Consider the following 19,746-nt stretch of genomic DNA (forward strand, 5'->3'; position numbering starts at 1 on the left):
AGTGTCATTGGTACAACCCGCATCCGCACATCCCCACGGATACCCGCATACCCGCAGGTGCACCCGCAGGCCAATGCGCACGCATGTTTCAGTTATGCCACATGATCGTCACAACACGAAATGATTTATTGATGCTGGGTACACTGTCCGTTAGAGAGCCACTTTTCCAATAGTCACACGCTATGGCGACAGTTGACATGGTTGTCAGTTTACTAACGCAAAGCGAACCAGTCGTCGTGTCGAAAGATAGCCAAAATTAGCCCTATGTGACAAACATAGCCCAAAGAGAGACAACAACAAGAACTTTATTTTGAGACGATGAATGGGAAATTCAAGCGCCAGAGGCGATACCCTACCCCATTGTTATTGCCCACACTTCCAACCTCCCGGTCTCACAATCAGCTGGACTTTCGCCTTCCATCTCTCTCTCTCTCTCTGCCTCTCTCAAAGAGCATAGAACGTGGTGCCAGTAAATGACAAAGCTGTCGTCATCTCGCACACCACGGAAGGACTGGATATGGAACGTCTTGGAAAATATTTTGGGCACAATGTTCGCGGTAAATCGGGTCGTACACCAAAAGCCGACAGGCTGGTGTTGTGCCTGCGGCTATTGCGGGTATACCCGTGTAGTCCGCGGAGGCAGTGCGGGTGTACCCGCGAAGAGCAAACTTGCGCGGATACCCGCGGGTAACTGCGGGTATACCCGCACCGCACTCATCTTTATTAATCGTTATATAATAGCGACTTTTACTAGATCGGAAGGTGTTCACGATTACGGTTCCGAAAACGTGATAAGCCAATCACACGGTTTCTTTGAAACGGGTAACATCACATTGCTGAGCTTGGGTTCGATAACTTCCTCTATCGTATCGTTTTGCTACAGTTCTTCGGATATATTAAAAGTCGCTTTTACCGAGTTTTAGTGCATCTTACGCTATTGCCGTTGCGTACAATGTACTAAAACTCTCTATTATCTCGTTATATTTACATTACCGTGTGGTAATTTACGCAGTCCACGGAAAACCAATGCCAGCACAAGAGACCCCGCGTGCTATAGTCACGATTTATTTTGTTGTTGTTATCGGGAAAAATTATCCAGTTATCATTCTTGCCATTTTTAAAATCCCTATTGAATCCTACACCATGCTCAGTATTAAAACACGATTACCGTCGTTGCGCTTTCCTCTATCAAGGTACAGTACAAAGGACGTCGTAGATTTCTCCATAAATGTACGTATTTACGTGGCCACATGCTTTTCAATTTATTCACAATAACCAGATATCTCTGTCTGATGGGAATTTCTGACAAGTAATTGCTGGGTAGTTTCATTTATAATCGAATGATGCCCGCCGGTCACATTTTTTATTTCTCTCGAAAAAAAACATATGTTATACCACCCACAAAGGGATGCAAAAGGTGCCTGACCGCAGGTCTCTGCGATATTTTCTTCTCCGTCCACGGCGCTTCCAAGGAACCGGCGTGATTTCGCAGCTTAAATTTTTTCCAACTTTGTGACCTTGTGTCTCTTGAACGAGATGTCCCATTTGAACGAATTTTTTTTTTTTTTTTTTTGCTGAGAGAGTGGATGGTGCACGTTCCACCGTGGGCTATTAAATTTACGTGGTCAAGAGAAAAGTATACGAAAAAAATCCCGAAAACGCAACAGAGAACCGTTTTACCGCACGTTTGGAAGGTCATGGCCGCGGCGCGGGATCTCCGACTGTGATGTTCTTCGCATGAGCAGAAAGATCATTCTTCGCTCTTTTGATTGACGTCAAACACATTGATTTACCTTTAACCATTATCCCGTAACAACATATCCGTGAACACGGAAGGGTAGGGGAAAATTCTCATTTTCGCGGCAGTTTTTACCCAAAAAGGACATCTTGAAATTTTCCAATATTTCGTACTAACATAGCTGTGACATAGCTCTTTCACGATATGCAATAAAATGTTTGCTTATTTTGCTCCCAGAGGGCGCGCAATTTTTTTTTCGCACCCCTATTGGGCAGCGCTCGCAGGGGTCAGACAGACGTACAAAGAGTGGACTTCTACCCCGCCCCCTGATTTTTTTTTTTTTTTTTTTTGCTTTTGGTGAGGGTGCTGTCATGCCGAAGGCCGATTATAGTAATATGCACAGATCACTGTGATGTCCGCAGACAAGCAAAAGTTCGTTGCTTAGGCTTTCCCACCCGGTTAATCCCTGTGGAGTTGTTGAAATACTGCAAGACTGTTGCCTGTTAAGTGCTTGAAGGAAATCGGGCATGGGAACGTGACATTTGTAAATACTGCGGCTTTGCCGAACCGAAGCGCGAGACGTCTATTCTCTTGTAATTTTGTTTTGTTCTTTGCTGGTTTCTTCTACTTGTGAACATAGACGGAATTTTAAACACTCAGGTGATATGCCACGATGCCGACAGATCGCCCAAGGACTGGTTGCCTGGTCTTCCTGGGAATGATAGGACATGTCCCGTCCCTTATTTCTTCAAGGTGAACTCCTTTAAGAAATATTATTTGAAGGAGTTAGCCTTCCAATGGGTGAGAAAGTCGGGACGCTGCGTGGGAAAAGATGGTCTTTAGGCGTCTACGGGGTTCCCGCCGCCGTCCACATTTTAAGACAAGGGCCTTGCTTTCCTCGATGCTACGTTTGGATTTCGTTTTGTCGTCGGCGTAGCGTGTACTTCTGCGCTCCCCATGTCCAGCCGTAGACACACCAGAAGTCGACAATGGGCACCGTGCGCTAGAGTTTTCTATCGACGGCAGCAACGTCTAGCAGTGCTGTGCTAGTTTCGCCGTTCGGAAAGAGCGATTTGAAGCTGCCTGCATAGAAAGTCAAATGAGAAGACAAAATGGAAACTAATTCTATGTGGTAGTCTGCCACGACAACCAAGTTGCTGTGAAAGAGAGGCAACTTGACGTAAAGTTTTCGTCCTTCTCGCTGTATCGTCCCGCCGATCACGTATTTGAGAGAGCGCTTTCACGGCAATCCACCCAACGTGCCGCTCAAATCTGTTGTTTCAAACTTAGAACTCATTCCTTGCATTTAGTATATTTGTCAATGACCAGTTGAGCATCACGATGCGAACTTATAGCACAGCAACTGACGTGAAAAAGTTGCGAAATACACCAATGAATGACCAATGAACATCGTGGAGCTTGGCTAAAATTAGTGTCTGCCATATGTCGTACAGTATTTATCTCTTTTACTCGGACCCTAATTTTGCGGCGTGTCGGCGAAGACTGGATTTGGACCTCGTCTTCCTTCAATGTAAAGCTTGCATGCGAACACAGGGAATTATTTCTCCTCCCCGAGCTGCGTTTCGTAAGCCGTCATGATTTTATGTAGGTGCATTCTGTCCCTATGATCTTATTATCGTTGCCAAATCTTGTGATCTCGGTTTACAAGTGGTTCTTTGCTCCTTCCTATTCGTCCGCGCACACACACGCAAACACACACAAAAGTAATCATGCGTTTGTCGAACAGCAACCTCAGAGTTTCTTCTTAATTATTGTCAATTTTTTTATTTTTTAGCATAGTTTATGTTTTGTGTTTCTTTTGCGTGATATTTCTGGCTGCTTCTATGTTGCAATTTGCGACAATGTGTCTGATGCGCCATGTTCACCTATACTAAGGCCGCTGTGGTCGTTTTTAGCACTAACAAAACATTATTATCATTATATATCCAGTTTCAAACAAAAACACGCCTTATTTATATCCTGAAACAATCTTGATTGACTGATTGATTTTTATTACTGTGGCTGTGCATCAAATGCAGGCACAAAGGGCTAAAAGGGAATCCCACGACTTGCATGAGCGATGCAAGATTGGGAATAATTTGACTAAGAAACTTATCCTCACAGTGCATCATCACGCTAACGGATTATGCATAAGAAAGAAATGAGAACGTTTTTTTCCGCTATCTCCGTAATGTATATTCCAATTTGTTGTTGACTGTATTATTCATGTGAATTCTTCAGTGCGAGATTTCCGTCCTCATAGCGCAGGTGCTGGACGTAGCTAGTCTCTGATGTGTAGTCTATAATTGGTAGTCCCTTGCGGATAAATATGCACTTAACTTCACGTAAATACGGGCCACGAATACTACACGCTTATCTGCGCTACACACTGTGTCACACATTGTGCATAGACACATAATGTTCCACGTGCAAAAGGCTTCCCCATCGCATACATTTTACGTGACAAACCACTTCCACACAAATAGTCTCACGGGTTAATGAGTCCAAAGCCCAAAGCCGATATATAAAATTCGAAAAAACACCCGTACGCACCAAAGCTACATACGCGAAGGCGCCGATACGGCTCAAGTACCAGACCGTTACGCGCGAAATCTCCACGGGTGGCGCTGTCGATCAAGCGACCGCAGCGTCCTCTCGCTAGTGCACGGTGCCCATACTGCACGGACTACACTCAACGACAAAAGAAATAAATACCCGGGAACAAGAACTTCAGGCCGGTATCGTTGATAGGATCAGGGCTTGTATACCATCTTGAGCACCTCGGAGGCAGTCCATGTCCACGACACCGACGAAATATGTGTGAACTGCTACAACACGTTTCGACTGCAGGTTGCTGAGGCAGGGCCTTCAGGTGAACAAGATCCTCCGGCTTCAAGCCCTGATGACGCTGACTTCACTGACCCCACCGAAATTGTGCAGACTGTGAACAGGAGCATATCAGAGCAAGATATTCGTATGAGCCCTCTTAGGCACCCGTAGTAGACAAAGTAGAAGAAACAGAAGTAGAAGAAACCAGCAAATAACAAAACAAAATTACAAGAGAATAGACGTATCGCGCTTCGGTTCGGCAAAGCCGCTGTATTTACAAATATCATGTTCCCACGTCCGATTTCCTTCAAGCACGCAACCTTGAAGGGATTAACCGGGTGGGAAAACCTAAGCAACGAACTTTTGCTTGTGTGCGGACGTCACATTGATCTGTGCATATTACTATAGTCGGCCTCCGGCATGACGGCACCCTCACCGAAAGCAAGAAAAAAAAAATCAGGGGGTTGGGTGGAAGTCCACTCTTTGTACGTCTGTCTGACCCCTGCGAGCGCTGCCCAATACGCTGTGCAAGTGCGTCTCTGCGCATGAGAGGGGGCAGTCAGAGGGAAGAGGGAAGGCGCCGCCGTAGCCAATGGGGCTTCCCGAGTGGAGTAACTGGGAGAGGAGATATGCGCAACGCTCGGTTACTTGCAGAGCGTATAGGGGTGCGAAAAAAAATTTGCGCGCCCTCTGGGACCAAAAGAAGCAAACATTTTATTGCATATCGTGAAAGAGCTATGTCCCAGCAATGTTAATACGAAATATTGGAAAATTTCAAGATGTCCTTTTTGGGTAAAAACTGCCGCGAAAATGTGAATTTTCCCCTATCCTTCCGTGTTCACGGCATTGCTACGGGATAATGGCTGAAGATAAAGCAATGTGTTTGACGTCAAACGAAAGAGCAAAGAATGATCTTTCTGCTCATGCGAAGAACATCACAGTCGGAGATCCCGCGCCGCGGCCATGACCTTTAAATTGAAAAAATTTAAGCCGTGAAATCGCGCCGGTTGCTTCGAAGCGCCGTGGACGGAGAAGAAAATGTCGCAGAAACCTGCGGTCAGGCACCTTTTGCATCTCTTTGTGGGTGGGATAACATATATTTTTTTCGAGAAAAATAAACATTGTGACCGGCGGGCATCATTATTTCGATTATAAATGAAACTACCCTGCTGTGCTCACTCAACAAACTGGCTAATCAATAGGTCATTTTCCCGTGTCGTCGGGTTTAGCTTACTGATTATGGAGATGCTGACAAAGAAAAAAAGAGAGAGAGAAATAGAAAGGAAAATCCAGATGCGATGTCACAAGGCGAAGCTAACTTGCTATGGGTTGCACTAGAAATTCAAATAATTTTACATCCCTCCATCCAATGTTTGCTACCAAGTAGATTGTGTTGGAAACAGCAGTGAACAGACAGCTGTGATCATGAACGACGCCACAACTGTCGGCCTGTGGATTAATTTTGCCCCACCTGAGGCAACCCTGCACCGAAAGCTCAACACATGGCACACCGTCGTGGCGTCGTCGGCCGGGTTCGAACATGCAACCTTGGAATCAGTAGCAAACTGAGTCACTGGAGCCGATGCTTCATTACCTCGTGCACGCTTCGTATTGCATGCAACGAAAATAATAATAATATTGGCACCGTGATTTTACACGTAACGTTTGTCTGCCTATAGTATGGCGCCATGTTGTACGTGCCGCCGAGTGGGGTTGCGGATAATTTCGACCACCTGGGGTTCTTTTGACGTGCGACGCAAATCTCCGACACACGGTGCTGGAAGCAATGTTTACCCCCCCCCCCCCCCCCCCCACACACACACACACATTGCTACCGTCCTCGGCAGGGTTTCAATTGAGTGATATTGAGCTGAGCAAGCCAACCCGTTACCGACTGAGCTACCGAGGAGGGCAAGGAAAAAGAATGGCACAAATAGCAAATGTACGTTACAATACGAGCACAAACCCTTTATTTACAAATTTATCCCTCATAAGGGTGACAGAATTGTACAACTATCACTTACAAACGCATGCACCACCGAAATAACCATAGCTTTCATAACCTTGTTACACTATAGTGAAAGATGAACACGTACATTGCTTACGTTCCCTCCCGACCTGGGGGCGTAATCGCTTCATCGTCGTTACGGTCGTTACAAGCTAACGAGTGGCGGGAAATTCAAAAGGGTGGGCACGTGACACATTGCGCGTGACGTGTACCACGGCCTTCACGTATCGTGTGAAGAGCGCCGTGCACGTGTTTTATGACGTGCCCACCTTTTAAATTTCCCGCGAGCCTTTCTGAATTTCCCGCCACTCGTTAGCTTGTAACGACCGTAACGATGATGAAGCGATTAAGCCCCCTGGTTTGTTCAGCCCCTTACAGAAAACGGAATACAACTAATATCATATCAGTTGCCAACGTTACTAAATTTCCACACGCAGGTCAACTTCCTAAATTTAAGCAAACCTGACATTAGGCTCGCTCTCTTTGCCGCTGACGAATGACATGTTTTTCACTTGTGTACGGTTCTTGTGAAGTGTTTCAATTAACGTAGCCTCCATATGTCTTTTTTTAAACATAGACATTCTGGTATCGTACTCGAATGTGCATTAGGTTGATATACATAGGCTATTTTGTGTTGTACTGAGGTTGTGTTTTGTACCGTTTATGTTACTTATATAGCTTGTACTTAAATTGTTTGTGTGCTCCACTGCTGGAGAACCGGGGCTGGGACTCGTCAAGCCACATTGCTTGGCTTTTTCCCCACTACCCTGAGCTTACTGTAGAAGTAAGCAGAACAAATAAAAATGAAATGAAATGAAATGGCTTTCTGCGCGTTCTTGTTGGCGCGTCACAAACCCTCAAACAAACTTCGGCGTCGAACACTGACGTCAGACGAGCGACAGCCTCGGCTTATTGGTTCTCGTAAATACGTGGCCTCTCCGTGATTTCAGAGGCGGATGAGTTTCGGTTTGCGCGATTATCATGTTCTATGCGTCTATTGCACCCTTGCTGTAAATCATGGAATGCAGGAGCACGCGTCGATGCAAGTAGCCATGTGCTACAGTTATTCGGTATAGCATGCGGCGTCACAACCCCTTTAAGTTTCCCATATAAGATGCCTTCGTACTTAGATATAATTTGCTGAACGGATTCCATGTGGACTACGTTTCATAGTGCTATTGTTCTCTCCTATTTGTTTGTTCTAGACGAGAAGGAAATAAAGCAAGACAAGCAGTAAGTTGGAAATATCCGTTTTCTTGCGACATTGTATACTTGCGAAGCATTGTCTATACTCAGCTGCTGTCACACCTTATTTTCAGTTCATGGATCCAGCTGTCACAAGGAGTGGAGCTTAAGCACGAACCAAGCATATTCCCTGAGCAGGCCTTCACTACGCAGATGACGTGTAAGTTTCGGGAAGCATTTCACTACGCTGCCGACGAATTTAATTTGAACGTACAATTGAGCAGTGATGGCACCGAACGCACCAAAGGTAGCAGTTGGTTATACGCTTACCACATGAAACGACATGGCGTGCACTGTTTACGGCATTCTAACTCGTTTTCGGAGCAGCCAGCGTTTCTTCTTTCTTTTTTTGCTTGTTCGAACTTTAATTCTTCAGTCAAACGCTACGCAGCGTTTTTAAAGAGCCCTCCATTCCAACGAACCTTGAGAACGCTCCTCGACAACTTCATTTGAGGACATCGTTTCTATTTCCTTTCATAAAGTACTTGAACAACATGCACTTACCGCACTCCGTTACATGTCTTTCACAGGTTATAGATTGTTGAGCACTTCGTTCGCTCTAGACTTTTATGCTATTGTGTTAACAACTTTATGGTATTTGCAGGTTAACGACCACACATGTATTTTTTCTCCTTACAGCATTTCAGTCACCAGCATCTACAAAAACAGTTGTGTCCTCGCCTTCCTCTATAGCTTTGGCCTCCGCAGGCCAAGACTCGTGCCCTCAGTGCGTGTGCTAGTGCTCATTCGACAAATTCTGCGAGCTTCCCGTCCGATAGCGTGCGCGGGGCTGTCCAAAGTGATGCTGTGTGGAGATGTCTGGCAGACGTCACGTCGCCGACGTAGACCACTGCAGTGTGTGGAAAACGCACATCCACGACACGCCTTATCAAGACCAATGGGAAGGTGGCTACAACGCACATGTGCACAACACATACAGCGTACATGGGGTGCCAAAATATTACAGCCTCGAGCTTACGCGCTTTCTAAGCACCATATTTTCCATTTCTGACAATGAAACGATTAGATATCCCTGTCCGACGGTCACACTTAAGGCTTCATTTGTCAATGTTACTAAGCTTGTCTACACTTTAAAAAAAAGAGAGAAAAGAAGAAAAGAAATCGGAATTTGCCGGACGGCGAGTTGCACATCGCGTCATCGCCGAAACAAGCGTATTCTTTCCTGCTTTCAGCGAGCTGCCATTGACAAATTGCGGAGCAATGAAACCTGCTCCTCAAATATCCGATGGACCCGATACTACAGGATGTATACAGCGAACGTCCTAATGTTTGCGAACGATCTTGCACGCCTACCTGATGTCCCCTTGCCATCCAGCGCTGATGAAGATTCAGTATACGAGTAAGGTGACAACTCGGATATGCCCTGGAGGATCGTACCACGCGTATTGCTTGCGCTGTTTTATGCACGAGCTACGACTATTTCGAACTGATGGAGGAGCACATCCAGGAATGGGCAGAGAGTCATCGAAATTCGTAAATAAGTGCACATACACAAGTCAAACATCCAAATGCCAATAACAGCGTATCACTGCCCCCCCCCCAAAAAAAAAAAAATTCGTTCGACCTCAGATAGGAGGCAGCGAAGTTGTCTACCGCTACCCCGTCCTTATAAACCACGCGTAAACAGATAAGGTCGTTTATAAGACTTCTCCCGAAAGTTGATGGGTCCTCACGATACACAAAAATGTCAGGCATATAGCATGTAATACCGCGAAGTTTAGTCTGATACAGATACTGTCCTGGATGTGCATGTGTATCGTTGGTTCCTGTCCCGATAATATGTATCAGTTTATTTATTCGTAACGGCAGCTACCCAAGCAGCACAGCACCTTGGTCTAATATTGGTCCAATCTTGGTCCAATATTGGGCCGTCATTGTCAATATTCGGCCAAGATGTTGTGCTGCTTGGGTACGGAACTTCGTTGTGAAATGACACACACACACAAAAAAAACGTGAAATGTAAGGAATTCCAAATGATTCTTTAGAGAGCAGAGCTGATGGATGTAACCCTCGTACTAGTTGCAAACTCACCTTACTGTTTTCTTTTCCTTCTTTAGTCATATTCAAACACATCGGTTCGCCCCTTAAAGTATCATATTTTCAGGTTTGCTTCAGCATTGGTGAATTCAGCCCCTGGCGATTGCTAACAGTTAACTATTAAGAAAGCCAGTTTTTCGTTGATGACGAAAGACTGTTTCAAAATTATAGCTTATTTATTTGGTCTTTACGCAAGATGCGTGACGGTTATAATTTTAGATATTTAGTCACTTAGTCTCTGCGGTGTCGTCAGATGACCATGTTTGGTGATTCCCAAGTTTTACTAAATGCGTGTGTGATATATGTTGAAATATGTTCTTTAATGAAAATCTATTTAACGCGTTCACTGTGAGATACAAATCCGTGGATACTGACCCTCAAGAGTTCAGCTAAAGGATCGTGTATTTGCCTGCCATAATCGCCGAGGTTGGGTGCTGTGAAATTTAGAAGATTCAGCATCGGATAGGGTGAACAGCACCGTAGAGCCCTACGTACCATAATCAAAATTGTGGCGAAACGATCGTTTAAACTTGATGTGCCTATTTCTGGATCGTGCTCCAGTTATGTGTGTCCGAACTTCCTTGCTAGATTTCGGCGTGTAACTGGGAGGCAGAAGCAATAGCTGGAGCTTTATCTTGTGAATCCATTCCCACATAATACACTGTTGTTATCGACGCATTTTACGCTCAATTAATGTAGCTCGGTACGAGACGTCGCTGAAGAGGAGAAGCCAATGTGACTGCTCGAATATTGTGAGTGATGTGAACTGAGTGCATGTGATGAAATTTACATTACCTGTAGAATGCCGGTATTCAAAGCACAGACTGGTCAAGTAATGGACGAAGGCTCTGTAAAGGACAGAGAGCTCAAGTGAAAACGATCGCTGCAAGACCACGCTACTTGAAGATACGGTAACGCGAACTCTGCAACGGGTTCGTGTTGCTCCATTGAAGTCTGCAACTGCTGCTTGTTGGCGTCTTCGATACTTCACGGACTCACCAACCACATATTTGTAAATAACTCTGCTCACAAGCATTAGGGAGGTGAAATATTACGCATAGGGTAGCTACAAAAAAAAAAAAAAATACTATACCTCCCAGCCGCCGTAGGACAACGGTGGGACTTCAGAAAGATGACGCTCAACCACCGCGCCAACATGTTCATTTCAATCCTATCAGTTTCAATCCTACTTTGAGAGAATAGGTTCTTCATTGAGATCTGCCTACAGATCTGGCGGCCGGGACGGTGCCGGAATTCGAACCGGGGTTGCATCGCAGTCGCGACAGTCTCGACCTTCGAGAGAATAGTTGCAGCCCAAAAGTGCTAACCTCCAATGCCAAAGGTGGAAGGCTGTAGCAGACAATCGGACATTGTAGAGCATTTTGTGAATCAGTCTGCACGAAGAGGATGAAAGCTGGGCTTTTTAGATGGACAGATACCCTTCCAGTTCAAGGGGGCGATTTGTGTCCTACGTTCATGCTCCTTGTTGGTACGAGAAATGTGTACCTCTGCTGCTCGCTGTGACCAGCTGTTCACAACATCACCGCTTGTCGCCATTTTTTGGCATTAGTAGTTTGCACATTTTATCCGATAACATTCCTTTCGAATTTCCAATCGTGTTGAAAATAACAGAGGGCAAACAGGGTGGCGCCAGGAGGCCACGTAGAACGTGATGTCCCCCCGTCAGGATGAGAGGCTCACCCTGTCGATACTGTAGAGTTTTTATAAGTCGCTACCGTGTGCTTACAGGCAGGCTGGACACTATACAATGGCGTAGCTCTCCCATGAATGAGACCTGAATTTCATACGGACGCTGTACTACGCGCTACAAAAAAATCGTTACCGACTGCTATTGTATCACGAGTGTGAATGCCACCCCTGTGTTGAAATGTGCCATCGCCATTTTTGTATGTGGAGTCAGTTCTGTTCCCTTGTCACATTCGTTATCCATAAATATGCTGTGTTGTGCTGCGTTGACCAAACCTCTCCTACGAAGCGTGGTTGTTCGCTTGTGATATAGCCGAGCAGAAATGACAGCTGGTAACGCGGTAAGGATGTTAAGGACGGCAAAAGGGCAAGGGTGCAGGCCAGCTGGTACATGGTGATAAAATTTGGAACCCGAGAAAGGGACAGAGGAGGGACGACACGACATGTTAAGGACCGTTGGAACGTATTCTCCCCATATCCCCATATCGGAAGCCTTTCGCAAGCCACTATGAAAAGACATTTAAAAGGAAGATTTGTGGTTTTTAAGCATTTGTCTGGAAAATTTCATGGCTGGTGGCATACGCAAGAAATATTTTCCTTGTGTGTTAACAGTTGAAGGAAGGCGTGCGCACGTGAGGCACGCCATCATGCACATCGCCAAAAATATAGCAAACAACAGAAGAGTGACTGTTCTGGATGCTTTCCGACATTCCTTCGTGAACTGGTCTGTAATAGTTGTTGCGGCAGAGGAGCTCGGATCTGGAAGTTCTAAAGGTAAAGCTATCGTTTCCATCACTTATTCAGAGAGAGAGAGAGAGTGCGTAAATGTGAACGCACACGTGTGTGCGACCAAGTCGAAAACTCCAAATGTCTTCAGGTTGGGGGCCTTGGAGTTGATAGTGACAGGACATGTTGTTTACGCGATGATTCCTAGGTCTCAGATGTACCCAGTTTACCGGCATTAGTCGGGAATGGCGGCGAAGTTTCACACACATCGTCGTTCGGGAACAATAATGAAAGTAATCGAAATCGACGGCAATAGATGCACTGGTTGAATGTGATTGAGAGAAGGGGATAGAGGAGGTTGTCCGTGGCGTTTCTCGGTTCACGACGCAGAAAATTCTCCCCTCTTTCTGCGGACGTTTACTTTCAGTGTGACGCGAAACACCTCATCGCTGACTACTTCAATACTAGATAAACAAAGTGCAGCGTGCGAGCACTGTTTGATCAACATAGTAGAATGAGTCAAGTAAGGTGGTGTATATTTTAAGGCATTTACTTCTGAAAAGAGAAGCAGTCAACCAAGTGGAGTGCAATGTTGTCTTGAGTTCTGTCCGTTCCTATTTGCTCCTACCCACTTCGCTCTCTGCTTGTTTTTTGTTTTTTTCCCTAAGGGTCAAGAAACTGGCTGGTAATCTCTTGGTGGTGGTAACCGGTGCATGTGGAGTCAAGTGGAAATACTGTACATAGAGCATGAAACTGGCGAGATGGTGTCTGTATAACGTCCCATGTTTTCTACCTTCGAAAGCAATTGTTGAACGCTGAAAATAAAACTGGTGGGAAATCCGTGTACGTCGTGTGGCATTACTGTCCCGAGTGTCGTTTTTTCTTTCACATTGTCACACTGTTGCCGCACTGTCCCTGTACACTGAAATAAAGATTTAAATAAATAAATAAAATTTCGCTCAAAGCTGGAAATGTCTAAACCTGGTGGATTCATGGATGTCGTCACCTTTGTCTCAGAAACCTGAAACTTCGCGAAGACAAACGAGGATCAAGATCACCTTCAGGCATTTTGAGGTGACCGTAACGGAAGTAGGCTTGAAAGTATCCAGTGGAAATGAGGACCACCGATGCTTATGCCAGTGAGCTAGGCAAAATTCAAAGGAAATTCAAACAGAAATGACGAACAGAGCCACTTTTAGGGAAATGTCCATCGCTGTTCTCGTTTATTTCTGCTTTGTGCAAGTATCACGTGCTGCGAAGTTTGCCCGTGCGTCCAGGAGATGATGCAGATGCTACTATTGTTTGCATTGTCCGATTTGGTATTGTTTCGCCTCACGACCACTTTTCTATGCAAAACTGCAAAGTCTCAATTAAAAAAAAAAGTAGCTCAAAACTTCAGCTTTCCCTGATTACGCCGCAAATAATCGGCAGTTCGCAGCCACGGAGTTCCTACCGACGTCAGAGATTTGTGGTGCGAGGACTAAAACGCATCTGGCCCTCTCCTACGCATATTTTCTTTTCTTTTCTTACACATTTACGAACGAGGCTAGCGGCACCTTTCTCAAGTTCTATAGCTGAGGGTAATTGTCAGTAACTTTCAGTTTCTGTTGTGCCAAGCAATGGAGCCATCGATCCCAGAGAAAGCTTGCTGATTACGTCTGTAGCACCCCGCTATATTCGACCACATCTTCATGATCATCGCCGTCCTGGGTGCGCGCTCGACCGTGCACCCGAGGTTTCATTTTCAATGCGCGACCGCCATCGATCATTAAACATATTTCCATTGTACAGTACGGTCCATTGTAGATAGAGTAACGAGTGGCTCTGAAGCCGAATCAGCTCCACAAGTACGGCGTCCTTATTAACCCCGCTAAGAATTCGGCGTTAACGCGCTCACTTACTTGAGAAACACCATCACGCCTGACAGCATCTGTCCCTTCACACCGAGGCCAAAGCCATTATGGATTTCCTTCAGCCCGGCGCAGTCTCCGCATGCTTTTTTGCCTCATCAATTTTTACCGGCAGTTCATTCCGCACTGCGCCGCACTGATTGCGCCTTTACAAGACCTCCCCGCTACAACCAATTGTAAGAAGACTCTGAATACCCCACTACCTCGGACACCACGCGCTCACTGTGGTTTCGAGGATGTTACAAACCACCTCGCCCAAGCCACGCTCCTCCACCATCCCCAACCCCACGCTAAAACAGCTTTACTCGTCGCTGCTTCCAGTCAGGGCACTGGAGATGTACCAAGCGCCAGAATGGCTCCCTGACACTCTTTGGTTTCTTCTCCCACAAACTTACTCCCGCAGAGACCAATTGCAGTACGTTTGGTAAAGATACTGGATGCATATTGCCCTGTGAAGCATCGCCAGTACTTCCTCGAAGGACCATTTCGCCCTCTGTACCGATCAAAAGTCCCGTATGCGTGCACTCTGGTCTCCTAGAGGTCTGGTCTGCAAGAGGTCAACACGTGAAGACCGCCACAATGCACACATCCTAGAATTCACGGACGACCTCCGTCACATTCCCGGCGACCTCAACACAGCGGCAAACGCATTATCCCGTGCGGTGGTTGCGCCCATGTTTGTCTCACAACAGCGTGTCTCGATGAACTGCGAGGCCCATCACCGCCGCTCAGCAGGCCCCCACCTCAATCTCGAGCCGGTTCCTCCTCTTATGGCTCCAAGGTCGTTATGGTGTGACACTTCCACGTGCACGCCACGTCCCTACGTTCTCCCACAATTTTTCCTTGGTCCGTCTGTGACGCCTTGCACAGCCTTGTCCACCCCACGACTTCAGGCATCACGCAAGTTCGTTCAAGCACGCTACTTCTTGCCCGCTATGAACCGCGACATCGCAACCTGTGTCCGGTCCAGCCTCACCTGCCAGAGCTGTAAGATCCACCGCCATGCCGTCACTCCACCTGACCTGACGCATGATGCTCGATTTGACCGTATCCATCACAATCTCATAGGAACCATCATCAAATGGTAACCACTCCCTAGTCCCTACTGTCCTGGATCGACCGGTTCACTCGTTGTCCCCAAGTTTTACTACTCCCTGACATGTCAGCAGAGACCGCTGCCTCTGCTGCGAATGGTAAACTCTCAATTTTGATTTTCGTCACGAAGCAAAGAAGCGAAAAGGATAACGAGGTCTGTGCTCGTGTGGATTGAGATGCACGCAGAACCAGGGATGGGACACTCCTATTGATCGCAATGGGGACGTTTTTCGGGCAGCAGCAGCGCCAAATACGACCCCAGTGGTTGCAAGACCAATTCTGCGCATGCGCATTCGCCATGATTTTGGATAAGGCGGCGGGTAGCGCATTCATCCGAGGACGCTGTTTTTCATGCCTATCCAACATGGCGGAGCGCTCTGCGGCTCCGGTGCCGGGGTTCTGTGCCTTTCATTAATTATTCTACTGGTTTACGAGGACGTCAGAAAGTGACAAGAGACAGATATCGGAACGGAAACACTGTATTCATCAAGCTTACTCATAGATATGCAAATATGATGTCACTACTTTTCTCGAAATCGCTGCACAGGCGTTGCAAGATAGCATAATTACATAGTTTACAAACACATCACAGGGTTTCTTCGCAACAAGTCTCTTCTGGAGGAGGCATGCTTTTTGACTTGCTTTCCAGTATCATGAAGCTTGGCTTTCAGGCGGTCTTTATATATTTGCTAGAGTCACTAAATAAGCTACGTAAGCGTAGCTTATTTAGTGACTCTAATATTTGCAAGGTTCTTTGGCATGCCCAATGTGGATTTCCGTACGTACACAACGCTTTCGGGAAAGCAGTTTCGGTGCTCTGCATCCCGAAAGACCTGAAATTAATCGATCAAATGTGAATCCTGCAATTCCGGTTTCCGCACGTACTAACTACCTTTGTAGAGATACGAGTATTCTTATTCTTACCAGTGCGATTTTGCTTGGCGTATATCCGTGTATCCGGAACTGGTGTCTATCACATCTGTGCAATACAAAATCGCATAACAATTCACGCACCCACCCAGGCGCATTCATCATAACTCATAATATTTCTACGGTTGCTTACTTTGAAAAACACAGGTTGATACAAAGCGCACACTAACGCACCAGCTTCTACCTTCCACTGCTGCCACTCCAACGGTCAACGGTTCAAAGCTCGCGCTCAATGTTTCGGATTGCTTGCTGGCGGTTGAAAGGAATGTGACCACGTGACACACACATTCTAAATCGAAGAGAACGAGTTTACTCAAACAAACGTAGGCTCGCACTTTGTTCAGTTGTTGTAGAAGAAGTACACCTATTAAGTGGAGTTTTGTTTTCATAATGAAGAAGTCTTGCGAAGCGATGGCACCCCAATCGATACTACCGTGGCGACACACTTGGCGCGGCCGCGAAACTCTCCCAGTGGCCCTCCTGTGGCAGAACATTGATTTTTTTTTTGTCTTTTGCTGAGTTGAGATGTGTTAAACTGCATTCATACCTACGTGCGATTGCTTTGTGCCCTCTTCTTTACTAACCCTTGTAACGCTACGGATTGTCACAGCCTCGTAGTTCCGAAACCCGGGAAACTCAATATACCAGGAGTCCAGCAGGACTTTGAAGCTACAAGAGATTGGCTGAAGGTATAGTGCACTGTCTACACTCTTCGAAAAATGCGCTCCCGTGGCTCCCGTGGCTCAGTGGTTAGCGTGCTGGCCTCACGTCGAGACTGGGAGGTACCCGGGTTCGAATCCCGGTGCCGGCTGTGCTGTCTGGGGTTTTTCCTGGGTTTTCCTCAGACGCTTTCAGACATATGTCGGCACAGTTCCCTTAGAAGTCGGCCCAGGACGCCCATTCCCCCAGGGCGTGAGTCGTGACGTTGCCCACATACGTCAGGCCGACAACGGCAAGCCCTATCACCACCACCACCTTCGAAAATTGCGCGGAGCAGTTACACCTTTTATGAGGTAATAGTTGTCGCATATGTTGTGCCTAAGAGGTTGCAAAGTTCGACCTGCTACCTCACTCTCAAAACAGAACTTCACCGCATAGCACGTTGTCCGCCAACCATTGCCACGAAGCATAGGGTTACCGTTTCTGATTTGGTGAGCGGGGGTGGCGTACGCCTTGTTGTAGCAATTTGGATATATGATAATTGGGTTTTTCCAATAATTGATGTTACTACCCTTTTCCACCCTTTATCAGACGATATGTGAATCTATGAGGTAATTATAGTAGTTACCACTTGTTCACACCCTTTTTTCTTAGACTGTACGCGCTAACTACACGAGAGTAATCAACAACGCAAGAACTCATCTCGGCAGCGACGACTCCACACCAGAGAACTTGACCAGATGTATCAATCTGCTGACGCCACAGAACTAATACAGCTTTGACAACGCTCCTCCCTATTGAAGATTTTGAAAAGTAATTGACAACCGGTTCTGATTATGACGAAGCCGTCTCGATGGAGAATTTTTGTTCGCAGGGTTCTCGAAAACCTAGCTAAATTTCTACACGAAACAGGTACAGGCGTGTTCGCCTCGAGTTTATCTAGGGAATGACGAATTTTTGAAGGCCTGATGCGGTCCACTGATTTTTGGCGAATTAACGTTTGTCAAATTATCAATACATGGAAGTCTATGGGGGATGCAACAAAATCGCTTCTGTCGGCACGGCCGCTTGCGATATTTGGGCCAAAATGATGTCATTCCCTGTAGTAACAGTCACGGAATTGATTGCAATCAACAAGTTCGACAAGCTTTCTGCAGTTTCCCAGATCCCTGCGAATGAAAATAATGATCTTGTCGTTTGCTAGCATGTTCTGCACGCTGGCGCACATTACATTACTTCCTTAAAGCGCGGGAGAAAAGCAAAAAAAAAAAAATTGCGATGGTGCAGTTAACTTTCTCCGGAAGGGAAAGTTAACTAGACCGCGTGAGACCGCCTTAAGACCCTTTCAATGATGAGGTATCGTCTTCAACACCGAAACGAGGTAACGGTAATGGTAACGAAAACAGAAACGCATACCACAGTCCTCCATTACAGGAAACAGAAACGAAAGTGATCGTCCGGTGTTGCATTCCGGTGATTGCTATTCCTGTTGTGCAATGATATGAGTGACATCATTTAATTTTTGTATTTGGTGACTCCATTTCGTGTAATATATGCAATGAATACTATACGAAAGCATGGAAAGCGCAATATTAGACCTTGAGGGTACATCGCTCGCTTACTCATCTCAGTTCGCATGACTCATGGCGCCAACGCGTGCGACCAACACAACAGACTCCGCGGCATAGCATGAGGACACAAGCCTAGGATTTTTTTTTTCATTTTACCGTTGCTATGGCAGTATTGTTTACTACTGAGAGCGTCCGCCTATGCCTAATGGGATATTGGAAGGAGGTCTGGTCACGCTCATCTTGAGTTGCCGGACTCATAGCTTGAGCACGACACTCTACGGCATGAAGGCATGCTTCTACAGATTTTTTTTTAAATCCTGTCAGATGTACGCATCCTACCGATGCGAAATTACATCTGTAGTGCGTATCACGTGACACAGAAGCGGCACTTAGACCAAACGGGGTGCTGAAAAAGCTGAACAAGCAGTCCTCCAGCAGCTCTGTAACAGCTGTTGAATTATCGTAAACAGTAACGAAAAACGTAAGGGAAACGAAATTGAAAGCCGGTAACAAAAACAGATCACGGAAACGAAAATACTGCAGTAACGAAAACGGTAACGAAAATACGCCCGCTATCCTTCCATGGAAGAAACCAAGCACGGAGCGGGGTTAAGTTACCTAAACTGGAGCTGCCAAAGTTCAATGGACAACTGTGCCACCCTTTTGAGAGTGATTTCAGGACACGGTACACAAGAATACGACGTAGTCAAGAGTTGAAAAATTCTACTATCTGCGGACAACACTGACCGGTGCAGCAGCTTCTGCCATCTCGGGACACCAGGCTACAGAAGCTAGCTGAAGATACTAGATAGCCGTGTCGGCGATAAGAGAAGAATAGAAAAACGAAACAAAAAAGAACGCCTGTTTATGCTGCTGCTGCTGATGATGATGATTCGGTGTTTAATGGCGCAAGGGCAGCTTAGGCCATAATGCGCCAAGACAGATATTGAGTATGTACTTAAACTAAACATATGATCATTATATTAAAACCAAACAGAAATCAAAATAGCACGTGAGAAAAATGGGACGGGTTACAGATTACGCAGTTGGCCGATGTCCTTAAAAAACTTAAAAACTGTATGATGGGTAAGAGAGGTTCATCACACAGCAAAAGACAGGGATGAGTTGGCAAGTGAAAGTGGTAAAATTCAGGAAAATGATGACACTCTACCTCGTAAAGTGGGCATGAAATGAGTAGGTGGTGGTGGTGGTGTGGGTGAAAGGGCTTGCCGTTGTCGGCCTCACAGAGGTGGGCAACGTCACGACTG

The 19,746-nt window shown here is 46.1% G+C and overlaps 1 protein-coding gene and 1 long non-coding RNA gene across 2 annotated transcripts in view; one reads left to right on the forward strand and one right to left on the reverse strand.

Moving 5' to 3' along the window:
* Positions 1-9,362, forward strand: part of LOC135378442 (hemicentin-2-like) — a 73,588-nt gene extending 64,226 nt beyond the window's left edge. Inside the window, exons 10-12 of the mRNA XM_064611484.1 lie at positions 7,781-7,808; positions 7,895-7,980; positions 8,460-9,362. Of these exons, the coding sequence (XP_064467554.1) occupies positions 7,781-7,808; positions 7,895-7,980; positions 8,460-8,560 (215 nt within the window). The 3' untranslated portion in view covers positions 8,561-9,362. The remainder of the gene's footprint in view (positions 1-7,780; positions 7,809-7,894; positions 7,981-8,459) is intronic.
* LOC135399272 (uncharacterized) overlaps positions 1-19,746 on the reverse strand; it is a 186,190-nt gene that overhangs the window by 148,946 nt on the left and 17,498 nt on the right. The gene's annotated exons all lie outside the window — the stretch shown is intronic.

Source organism: Ornithodoros turicata, chromosome 1, assembly GCF_037126465.1.
Source record: "Ornithodoros turicata isolate Travis chromosome 1, ASM3712646v1, whole genome shotgun sequence".
Taxonomy (NCBI): domain Eukaryota; kingdom Metazoa; phylum Arthropoda; class Arachnida; order Ixodida; family Argasidae; genus Ornithodoros; species Ornithodoros turicata.